At 62.2% G+C, this 11587-nt stretch overlaps 1 protein-coding gene across 1 annotated transcript; it reads left to right on the top strand.

Annotated features, from left to right (window-relative positions):
• Window positions 1-548: 548 nt before the first annotated feature.
• LOC135192639 (keratin-associated protein 16-1-like) lies at window positions 549-10644 on the top strand. The gene is made up of 5 exons (XM_064175909.1): window positions 549-764; window positions 954-1345; window positions 1778-2798; window positions 3036-3407; window positions 10276-10644. Exons 1-5 carry the CDS (start codon window positions 549-551, stop codon window positions 10642-10644), a joined length of 2370 nt encoding a protein of 789 aa, XP_064031979.1.
• Window positions 10645-11587: the final 943 nt, after the last annotated feature.

Below are 11587 nucleotides of genomic sequence, written 5' to 3' on the forward strand. Positions count from 1 at the left end.
GCAGGGAATTATTGGGTTTGAGAGAGATCAAAGGGCAGGGGAAGGACTTCAAAGGGGAGAGCTGGGAGGGGAGATAAGAAGTGGAGACTCGCAGGCTGCCAGGGCGAGCTGTGCCTGGGAGGAAGCCTGGGTGGGAAGAGGCAGAGGAGCTCTGCGGGGCCGGTGGGGAAGCAGCAGCACTGGGAGCGGCAGGACCTGTCCCCGGGGAGGTCTTCCAGCACGAAGCCTCCACTCCTGCCCTCCAGGAGGAGGCCAGGGACTGGCACAGGCTGTCCGGGAGGTGGTGGAGCCGCCAGCCCCGGCGGTGCTGAGGGAAGCCGTGGCCATGGCACCTGGGCCCCGCCGGTTGGTGTCTTCGGGGGGCATCTCCTGACTCCGTGTCTGGGAGGCTCTGGGCTGGGCTCGGTGCCCTGCGCTGCAGCCTGGGCTCTCCTCCCGGGATGCTGGCCACTATTCCAGCGGGAAAGGCAGGGTCGAGGGCAGGACGCAACCTCCTGAGGGTCTCTGTCCCTTTCCTTGCTTTCAGACAGGACCCTTCCCCCCCCGCGATGTGCCACCAGAATGGCTTCCAGCTCCGGCAGCTCTGCATCCCCCCTCCCACGCTGCTGGTCCGCAGCTTCCCGGTGAGGCCGCGCCCGGAGCCCTGCGCCGCCCTGCGCCGGCTGCAGAGCCTCAGTCCCTGCCTGGATCCCTGCCGCTGCCCTGGCATCCCTCAGGGCACCACCACCTACGTCAACCTGGGCACCCTCGGGGTGAGGCAGGCTGCTGGCTGCCTGGACCCCTGCGGCCTCGGGCTGGGCTCCTGCGCCGCTCAGAGCTGCGCCCCCAGGTGCGCAGATCCCTGCTGCTGCCAGGTCACCGAATGCTGCAGCAGCTGCCAGGAGACCTGCTCCGGGCAGGGCACCAAGGGCACTGCCACCTGCCAGGAGCCCTGCGGCCAAGAGGTGAGCAAGTGCGTGGATCCCTGCAGTAAAGAGGTGAGCAAGTGTGTGGATCCCTGCTGCCAGGAGGTGACCCAGTGCAGCACCAGCTGTGTGGATCCCTGCTGCAAAGAAGTGACCCAGTGCAGAACCAGCTGTGTGGATCCCTGCTGCCAGGAGATGACCAAGTGCAGCACCAAGTGTGTGGATCCCTGCTGCCAGGAGGTGACCAAGTGCAGCACCAGCTGTGTGGATCCCTGCTGCAAGCAAGTGACCCAGTGCACCACTACTTGTGTAGATCCCTGCTGCAAAGAGGTGACCAAGTGCAGCACCAAGTGTGTGGATCCCTGCTGCCAGGAGGTGACCAAGTGCAGCACCAAGTGTGTGGATCCCTGCTGCCAGGAGGTGACCAAGTGCACCACCAAGTGTGTAGACCCTTGCTACAAGCAAGTGACCAAGTGCACCACTACTTGTGTAGATCCCTGCTGCAAAGAGGTGACCAAGTACAGCACCAAGTGTGTAGACCCTTGCTACAAGCAAGTGACCAAGTGCAGCACCAGCTGTGTGGATCCCTGCTGCCAGGAGGTGACCAAGTACAGCACCAAGTGTGTAGACCCTTGCTACAAGCAAGTGACCAAGTGCACCACTACTTGTGTAGATCCCTGCTGCCAGGTGACCAAATGCACCACCAGGTGTGTGGATCCCTGCTGCAAGCAATCGACCAAGTGCAGCACCAGGTGCATGGATCTCTGCTGTCGTGAGGTGGCCAAGTACCCCACCAAGGGTGGGAAGTCCTGCTGCAAGAAAGTGACCAAGTGTGTGGATCCCTGTGGAGGTGTCACCAAGTGCACCACCAGGTGTGTGGATCCCTGCTGTAGACAGGTTACCAAGTGCACCACCAAGTGTGTGGATCCTTGCTGTAGAGAAGTGATCAAGTGCACCACCAGGTGTGTAGATCCCTGCTGCCAGGAGGTGACCAAGTGCACCACCAGGTGTGTGGATCCCTGCTGCCAGGAGGTGACCAAGTGCACCACCAGGTGTGTGGATCCCTGCTGCCAGGAGGTGACCAAGTGCACCACCAGGTGTGTAGATCCCTGCTGCCAGGAGGTGACCAAGTGCACCACTAAGTGTGTGGATCCCTGCTGCCAGGAGGTGACCAAGTGCACCACCAGGTGTGTAGATCCCTGCTGCCAGGAGGTGACCAAGTGCACCACCAAGTGTGTGGATCCCTGCTGCCAGGAGGTGACCAAGTGCACCACCAGGTGTGTGGATCCCTGCTGCCAGGAGGTGACCAAGTGCACCACCAGGTGTGTGGATCCCTGCTGCCAGGAGGTGACCAAGTGCACCACCAGGTGTGTAGATCCCTGCTGCCAGGAGGTGACCAAGTGCACCACTAAGTGTGTGGATCCCTGCTGCCAGGAGGTGACCAAGTGCACCACCAGGTGTGTAGATCCCTGCTGCCAGGAGGTGACCAAGTGCAGCACCAAGTGTGTGGATCCCTGCTGCCAGGAGGTGACCAAGTGCACCACCAGGTGTGTGGATCCCTGCTGCCAGGAGGTGACCAAGTGCACCACCAGGTGTGTGGATCCCTGCTGCAAGGAGGTGATCCAGTGCACCACCACCAAGTGTGTGGATCCCTGCTGCAAGGAGGTGACCAAGTGCACTACCACCAAGTGTGTGGATCCCTGCTGCCAGGAGGTGACCAAGTGCACCACCAGGTGTGTGGATCCCTGCTGCAAGGAAGTGATCCAGTGCAGCACCACCAAGTGTGTGGATCCCTGCTGCCAGGAGGTGACCAAGTGCACCACTAAGTGTGTGGATCCCTGCTGCCAGGAGGTGACCAAGTGCACCACTACCTCTGTGGATCCTTGCTGCCAGGTGACCAAGTGCAGCACCAGCTGTGTGGATCCCTGCTGCTGTGGCAGAGTGCCAAGATGCCTCCCTGGCTGTGTAGGTCTCTGCTGTCCTCAAGTGATCAGGTACATAGATCCCTGCTGCGGAGTGCCCAAGTGTGCCACCATGTATGTGGTTCCCTGCTGCGGGGTGCCCAAGTGTGCCACCTGCTGTGGGCAGCTGCCCAGATGTGCTACCAAGTGTGTGGATCCCTGCTGCCAGGAGGTGACCCAGTGCAGCACCAGCTGTGTGGATCCCTGCTGCAAAGAAGTGACCCAGTGCAGCACCAGCTGTGTGGATCCCTGCTGCAAAGAAGTGACCCAGTGCAGTACCAGCTGTGTGGATCCCTGCTGCCAGGAGGTGACCCAGTGCAGCACCAGCTGTGTGGATCCCTGCTGCCAGGGGGTGACCCAGTGCAGTACCAGCTGTGTGGATCCCTGCTGCCAGGGGGTGACCCAGTGCAGCACCAGCTGTGTGGATCCCTGCTGCCAGGGGGTGACCCAGTGCAGCACCAGCTGTGTGGATCCCTGCTGTGGAGGGGTCCAGGCTGTGACCAAGTGTGTGCAGTCCTGCCCCACCAGCTGTGTGACCCAGGCCAGCCCTGCCTGTGCCCCTGCCTGTGCCCCTGCCTGCTCCCAGCGCTGCTCCATCAGGTGTGCAGATGTTTGCTGCCGCAAGTCTGTGGCTCGCTGAAGGGCTTCACCTGGGGGCCTCCTGCCCTGGGACCCCCACCCTGCACTGCCAGCACCTGGGGAGTCTCCAAAGCAGAGGCATTGGGAGTGGCTTGCAGATCCCTGAGCCTCCCAAGGTCTTCCTCTCATCTCTTCTTTCCCGGGGCCCCTCCTGCCCCCCCAGCTCCTCTCCTGGCTGCTCCTCGATGCTCTTTGCCATTTCTGCTGCCCCCACCCCAAGAGAATCTTTCCTCCTGCCATGTAACTTAGCAACTTCGTGCCCCCAGGGCTGCGTCCTGGGAGAGAGGTCCTGGAACTCTTCCCTGCACCGCTGTGGATGAGAAGCTTCTGCACCTGCCCTCCCCTGCCACCTCCTCTTGTACGAAGCAATAAAGCTGACAAAAAGGCCTTGCCTGCAGCCCTCCCCGGGTGGTTCCTTCTCTGCTGTGCTCCCCCAGGCGCTTTCATTTCTTCCTCCAAGCCAGGCCTGGGGAGGGGCAGCAGCTGCTGGAAGGTCCAAGGAGACCTGGGGCTCAGCTGCTCCCAGCCCAGTGCAGGCTCTGAGTCAGGAGAAGCTGTGGAATGACCTGGAAAGCTCAACCCTCTGGGACCTGCTGCTGCAGAGCTGGAGGGGCTGAGGGCCAGCTGCAGCCTCACCCCACAGACAGGGGTGGGATGCTCCACTGAGAGCCATGTGGAAGCCAAGCCCTGGCCAGAGGAAGAGGAGCAGGTCTGCGAGTCTGCCTCGTGGCTTTGGCCACCTCTGGCTCAGCCTCTTGTGGTTTGCTCACCTCTGGTGGCATCTGGGCAGCTCCCACCACCAGGGCTGGTCTGTGTGGGCTCCCTCAGGTCTGCTGGTGGTGCCAGGAAGGTGCCCTGGACAGTCTGGGTGCCCCTCCGTGGCATCTGCTCACAGGGTCCCAGAGCTTCCCTTGCCACCAAGCTGGTCTGAGGATTGCTCACCCAGGAGGGAGCAGCACAATCCAGAGATCCATGGAATGCTCTGGGCTGGGAAGGACCTCAAAGCTCATCCAGCTCCAAGCCCCTGCCATGGGCAAGGACACCTCCCACTAGCCCAGGCTGGGGCAGAAGGAGACTGGAGATGAGGGAGAAATCCTTGCCAGGGAGGCTGGGGACACCCCAGGGTCTCCCAGGGAGGTTGTGGCTGCCCCCAGCCTGGAGATGGTCAAGACCAGCTTGGATGAGGCCCTGAGCAAGCGGTGCTGGGGGAGGTGGCCCTGGACATGGAGGGGGCTGGAGCTGGAGGAGCTTCAAGGCTCCTTCCCCCCCCCAAACCTCTCTGTGTAAAACCCCAGGGAAGGCTCCATTCCTGCTCCATTCCTGCTTCTTCCTGCTCCATTCCTGCTCCATTCCTGCTCCATTCCCGCTCCTTCCTGCTCCATTCCTGCTCCATTCCTGCTCCATTCCTGCTCCATTCCTGCTCCATTCCTGCTCCTTCCTGCTCCATTCCTGCTCCTTCCTGCTCCATTCCTGCTCCCTTCCTGCTCCCTTCCTGCTCCATTCCTGCTCCATTCCTGCTCCATTCCTGCTCCATTCCTGCTCCATTCCTGCTCCTTCCTGCTCCATTCCTGCTCCCTTCCTGCTCCATTCCTGCTCCATTCCTGCTCCATTCCTGCTCCATTCCTGCTCCATTCCTGCTCCTTCCTGCTCCATTCCTGCTCCATTCCTGCTCCATTCCTGCTCCTTCCTGCTCCATTCCTGCTCCATTCCTGCTCCATTCCCGCTCCTTCCTGCTCCATTCCTGCTCCATTCCTGCTCCATTCCTGCTCCATTCCTGCTCCTTCCTGCTCCATTCCTGCTCCTTCCTGCTCCATTCCTGCTCCCTTCCTGCTCCCTTCCTGCTCCATTCCTGCTCCATTCCTGCTCCATTCCTGCTCCATTCCTGCTCCCTTCCTGCTCCATTCCTGCTCCTTCCTGCTCCATTCCTGCTCCATTCCTGCTCCATTCCTGCTCCATTTCCACTCCATTCCTGCTCCTTCCTGCTCCATTTCCACTCCATTCCTGCTCCATTCCTGCTCCTTCCTGCTCCATTCCTGCTCCATTCCTGCTCCTTCCTGCTCCATTCCTGCTCCTTCCTGCTCCATTCCTGCTCCAGAACCTTGAGGAAACCAAAGCAAATCACTGCAAGAGGCAACAGAGGAACCCTCTGAGGTCCTCTTCCTGCCCACAGCTGCTTCCTCCCCTCCAGCTGTGGCTGCATTCAGAAGCTCCTTTGTCATTCCCAAGCCCTTCCTGAGTCAACAGGAAAAGAGGGAATGAGTCCATTTGGGCTCCTCTTGGTCCCAGGCTCTAGCAGCCTGAGCCCCCAGCCCCCAGGGCACAGCCCCAGAGCAGCCATTGGCTGCCCCATGTGAGCCTGCCTGTGCCCTGCCTGTGCCCTGCCAGGCTGCCCTGCTGGCATCTCAGCCCTGCAGCCCTGGAGGGAAGGGACCAGCAGGCTGCAGCACCTGGAAGCTTCCCTAGGTGCTGGACCACAGCCTCACACCTCCCCTGGGGCTGTGATGGGGGTGCTGATGATGCCCACCAGAGGCTGATGATGACCATGAGAAGCTGGTGATGGTCATCAGAGGATGATGATGGCCACCAGAGGATGATGATGACCATGAGAAGATGATGATGGTCACCAGAGGGTGATGATGACCATGAGAAGCTGGTGATTGTCATCAGAGGATGATGATGGCCACAAGAGGCTGATGATGGTCATCAGAGGATGATGATGATGACCTTGAGAAGCTGATGATGGTCACCAGAGGATGATGATGGCAACGAGAGGCTGCTGATGGCCACGAGAGGCTGCTGATGGCCACCAGAGGCTGCTGATGGCCACCAGAGGAGGTTGCTGTGGGCTCCTGACTCACTGAAGTCCATGTGCTGGGCCGAGTGGCCACATGGCTCATGAGTGCAGTGGAGCTCCTCAGGGAGCTGCCAACTGAGGCCACCAACCCACAGGTCAGAGCTGAGGCCTCCTGACAGGTTTGGTTCTCACCAAAGCCATTCCCAGCCCCTGCTAATTAAGCTAACGAGGGTTAGGCAACAGCCCCCTGCAGGAAGGGAGCTGTGGGAGCAGCTCTTGGCTTTGCTGTTAGAGCTGGGAGAGCTCTGCAAAGCTGAGCAGAAGCTGCTCAGCAGGGGAAGTGGTGCAGGGTCCTGCTGGGAAGGGATCTAAGGATACTGCAGGAGAGTTTCTTGCTCAGCATCACTCAGCAGGGTCAGCTCCAGGAGAAGGTTTAGGGAAGGAATTCTTCAGAGAGAGGTGGGAGATGCCCAGGGGAGGTTGTCAGGGGCTGCGAGCAGCCTGCCCTGGTTGGGGATGTCCCTGCTGGCTGCAGCAGGGTTGGGCTGGAGGAGCTCTGAAGGTCCCCCCAGCCCCTCCCCAGCCCTCCTGCAGCCCCCTGCAGATCCTGCCAGGCCACTCCAAGGTCCCCTCCAAGCCTTCTCTCCAGGCTGCACAGCCCCAACTCTCTCAGCCTGGCCTCAGGGCAGAGCTGCTGCAGCCCTCTCAGCATCTTGGTTGCCTCCTCTGCACTGGCTCCAACACTTCCATGTCCTGCTTGTGCTGGGGGCTGCAGAACTGCCCCCAGGGCTGCAGGTGGGGTGTGAGGAGGGCAGAGCCAAGGGGCAGAGTCCCCTCCCTTGCCCTGTGCCCACTGCTCTGGCTGCAGCCCAGCACAGGGCTGGCTCTGGGCTGCACTCACACTGCAGGCTCCTGTGGAGCTTTGCAGTACTCAGCTGCTGCCTGACAGTGAAGGCAGAGGAATGGAAAGAGTGAGGAAACCAAAAGGTGCTGCTGGGAGGATGCCAGGAGGATGCCAGGAGGATGCCAAAGCCCTGCTGGTGCTCACGTGAGGAGCTCAGGGCAGGAAGGGGCCCAGGGCTGATGCCACTCTCCAGAGGGATTCCTGCTCCCTGCTGTCACCAGGACGAGCTGCTCCTGCTCAGGGGGTGCTGAGGTCTTCTTTGTCTGCTCAGCACCTCTGGGGGTGATCTCAGAGGGGAATTTGCTCAGCTCACAGCAGGCTGCTGGCCACATCCTCCCCCCCAGTGGCTGGAGCAGCTCAGCTCCTGTGCTGCAGAGCCCAGCAGAAGGCTCCCAGGAGCTCAGGAGGATTTCTGGGCCTGAATCCCACTGGAGCTGAAGCCCCTTGCAAAATGCCTTCAGAGAGGCTGCCCTGAGTGGCTTGGAGAGGCCCCCAGGACCTTCAAGCTCCTCCAGCCCAACCATTCTCTCACTCCACCAAGGTTGGGCTCATAGAACCAGCCAGGGCTGGAAGGGACCACAAGGATCAGCCAGTGCCAACCCCCCTGCCATGGGCAGGGACTCTCTGCCCTAGGGCAGGCTGCCCACAGCCTCTCCAGCCTGGCCTGAAACCCCTCCAGGGCTGGAGCCTCAACCACCTCCCAGGCAACCCCTCCCAGCCTCTCCCTCCCATGCTGCAAACTTCCTCCTCACCTCCAGGCTGAAATTTCTTCTCAAGCCCAACCTGAACCTCCCCAGGTGCAAGCTGAGGACATCTCCTCTTGTCCTGACCCTTGCTCCTGGCAGAAGGAGCCCACTGGCTCCAGCCTCCTTGTCGAGAGCAATGAGGCCTCCCCTCAGCCTTCCCCAGCTCCCTCACCTGCTCCTCCCCAGCTCTCTTCTCCAGACCCTTCCCCACTTTCCTTGCCCTTCTCTGGCCCTGCTCCAGCTCCTCAGTGTCCTTCTGGGAGTGTGGGACCCAAACCTGGCCCCAGGACTCAAGGTGCATCCTCACCAGTGCCCATTCCCAGGGGACAGTCCCTGTCCTGGAGCCCATCCAGGGCTGCATCCTCACCAGTGCCCATTCCCAGGGGACAGTCCCTGTCCTGGAGCCCATCCAGGGCTGCATCCTCACCAGTGCCCACTCCCAGGGGACAGTTCCTGTCCTGGAGCCCATCCAGGGCAGGGAATTTCCCTGAGAACTGGGAGCTGGAATTTCTCATGGCAGAGCAGCTCACTTTTGTTCCACCCTCTCTAATGAGAGCCTCCCATTCCCACAGGCCTGGCAGATCCCAGAGCTCTCACTCAGACGTTTCTGGCAGCCCAGGAGGGGGGAGCCAGTCCCAGCCCCCTCAGCCCTGCCCCTGAGGAGCAATTACCGCAGCTCCTGCAGGCGGTTCCCTGCCGCTGCCGCTGGCAGCCTCCCGCAGCGCCCGGGGGGGCAGGGCTGGACCAGGACTTGCTCAGCATCACATGGAGGCTTCCCACCGAAAACTCAGGATGTCACCAGGAATGGGAAGCATGTGGGGGTGGAGCTGCTGGGGCAGTTAGTGGTCAGAGGCCACCCCCTGGGCTGCCTGGTTTCCGGCGGTGACGCTGAGCCAGCCCCATATAAAGGTTGGCATCTTGGGGCTCACCTCAGTGCCTCTGCACCTCTCCTTGCTCCCTGTGCTCTGGTGGCCTGGTAAGTCCCTTGGGTGTGGCTCTTGGTCCTTCTGCTCGAGAGGATTGGACGCTGGGCACAGGAGGACTCCAAGCTGGGCATAGGAGGACTCCAGGCTGGGCACAGGAGGACTCCAGGCTGGGCACAGGAGGACTTTTGGTGCTGCCATGCCAGGGGCACTCCAGGGGCTGCACCCCCTGGAGCTGGGGGAGTGCTCAGCTCTTACCTGGGGTTTGCTTTCCCACCAGCAGCTGGCAAATGCCCTCCTGGCTCTCCAGCAGCTGTGGTGGTCTCTCAGGCCTCCTCCTGCCTCATTAAGTCTGCACATCAGAGCACCGAGCCGAGGCTGCGGTGCAGGTCTTGGGACTTCAGCAGGGTTGGGTGGGAGGAGGCCTGGAGAATGCTGCAGAGCCCCTGGGGGCAGAGCTGCAGGAGACAGCAGCCAGGAGGAGGAAAGGGGCAGGGAAAAGCAGCTGCAAGCTCTGGGCCACTCCTCCTCCTCGGGCAGGGTGCACCCAGCTGTGGGCAGGGTGCACACAGCAGTAGCTGAACTGGTGGTCCTTGGGCATCAGCAGCTCCACCTGCACCCAAGGGTTGCTGTGCTCCATGGGGTGCCTGAGTGAGGAGCTGCAGAAGGGAGAGCTTGGCCCTGGCTCTCCTGCAGCTTTCACTGGGCACAGCAGCACAGAAGAGGTTCTTCAGCAGGAGGCTGCTGAGAGCCTGGCAGGAGCTGCCCAGGGAGGTGGTGGAAGCCTCACCCCTGGAGGGGTTTCAGGCCAGGCTGGGTGAGGCTGTGGGCAGCCTGCTCTGGTGTGAGCTGCCCCTGCCCATGGCAGGGGTTGGCACTGGATGCTCCCTGGGGTCCCTTCCAGCCCTGCCTGGTTCTGTGTTTGTGCTCCCTGCAGCAGGAGAGGTTGGCACTGAGTGAGCTGCCCAGGCAGGAGGTGCAGTGCCCACCCCAGGAGGTGTCATAGAGGAGGCTGCATGAGGCTCTTAGTGCCAAGGGTGCTGGCAGGAGGGTGCTGGGGCAGGTTGGACTCGGTGGCTCTGGAGGTCTCTTCCAACCTGCTTCATCCTGCGACTCTGCCAAGCTCAGCTGCGTGCAGCTGGATGCAGCCCGGGGCGGGGGGGTGGGGGTGCGGGGGGTGGCTCCTGTCCCCCTCCCAGGAGGGGAAGGGACAACCTGGGGAGCCTCAGCTGCAGCCCTGAGTGCAGAACTGAGCCCCGCAGGCGAGTCCTGGCCCAAGCCCTGACTTGGTCTCTCTGCCTCTTGCTCCTCAGCCTGCGCAGCACCTCCGGACCATGTCCTACTTCGAGCAGTGCAAGCAGCCCTGCCTGCCCCCCCCCATCTGCCTGCAGAAGTGCTGCAAGAGCGCCGAGCCCTGCGCCCCCCAGTGCAGCACCCAGTGCGTGGAGGTCTGCCCTGCACCCTGCGCCCCCCAGTGCAGCACCCAGTGCGTGGAGGTCTGCCCCACGCCCTGCGCCCCCCAGTGCAGCACCCAGTGCGTGGAGGTCTGCCCCACGCCCTGCGCCCCCCAGTGCAGCACCCAGTGCGTGGACGTCTGCCCTCCCAAGTGCGTCGACGTCTGCGTGGAGCCCTGCCCCACCCAGTGCTGCACCACCAAGTGCGTGGAGCCCTGCCCCACCCAGTCCGTGGAGGTCTGCACCACCAAGTGCGTGGACTCCTGCGAGACCGTGTGCCTGGAGCCCTGTGGCACAGCCTGCTCCCACCAGTGCTGATCACCCCTGGGCACCAGCCTGCTGGGCAGCCCCTGCCACCCGCGGGCTGCTGAGCCTCCAGGGCATGATGACCTCCAGCCTGACCCACCCGCAACGGACCAAGACCTCTCCCGAGCTGCTTGCCCCACGCTGGCTTTGTCTCGAGTGCTTCCAGCCTCTCTCTTTGCCCCTCCTGCCATCCCAGCGCCTTCCTCCCGGTAGCTGCAGCTGAGCAGGGCTGCACTGCTGGGCACCCAGGGAGGCCACCTGGGAGCAGGGCAGGTGCAGGCAGTGGATGCTGGAAGAAGTCTTCTCTCCTGCCCTTTGCTTCCCACCCTCTACTCCCTGCCCTCCTGTCTCTGCCCCCTGCCCTCCTGTCTCTGCCCTCTGCCCTCCTGCCTCTGCCCTCTGCCCCCTGCCCTCCTGTCTCTGCCCCCTGCCCTCCTGACTCTTCCCTCTGCTCCCTGTCCTCCTGTCTCTGCCCCCTGCCCTCCTGCCTCTGCCCTCCTGCCTCTCCCTGTCTGTCAGCAGCAATAAAACCTGCCCATCCATGGCAGCCTCTGGCTTCTGTCTTGCTTTGCCCTCCCCCTTCCCATGCCTGGCACCCAAATATCTCTCCCTTCCTTTCTCCTCCCAACCAGCAGCAGTGGCTGGGGTGGGTTGGACTCTCCAGCAGCTCCCAGTCCCTCTGCAGCCCTCCAGAGGAGCCTTGCCCAGGGCACAGCAGAGGGAGAGGAGAACCTCCCTGGAGCTGCTGCTCAGGCAGCCGTGAGCGAGGGATGCTCAGGGCTGGGAGGATGCTCCCATTAGCCTCTCCTGCCCTCCTGCTCCCCTCTCCATCATCTCTCCACGCAGCACACCTAAGGGAAGCTGAGCTGCAGTCCCCAGGGCTGAATGTGACCTCCTGGTAGCTGCAGCTGGGCAGGGCTGCACTGCTGGGCACCTGGGGAGGCGATTTGGGAGC

The sequence above is a fragment of the Pogoniulus pusillus genome, chromosome 43, assembly GCF_015220805.1.
Source record: "Pogoniulus pusillus isolate bPogPus1 chromosome 43, bPogPus1.pri, whole genome shotgun sequence".
Lineage (NCBI taxonomy): Eukaryota > Metazoa > Chordata > Aves > Piciformes > Lybiidae > Pogoniulus > Pogoniulus pusillus.

Bases quoted from the DNA above. Each gene is read 5' to 3' on its own strand.
- LOC135192639 (XM_064175909.1), top strand. From the start codon at position 549: ATGTGCCACCAGAATGGCTTCCAGCTCCGGCAGCTCTGCATCCCCCCT. The intron at 765-953 runs GCTGGCTGCCTG...GAGGTGAGCAAG, and splicing joins CCCTCGGGGTGAGGCAGGCT to TGCGTGGATCCCTGCAGTAA. The intron at 2,799-3,035 runs GTGACCAAGTGC...CCCTGCTGCCAG, and splicing joins CTGTGGATCCTTGCTGCCAG to GAGGTGACCCAGTGCAGCAC.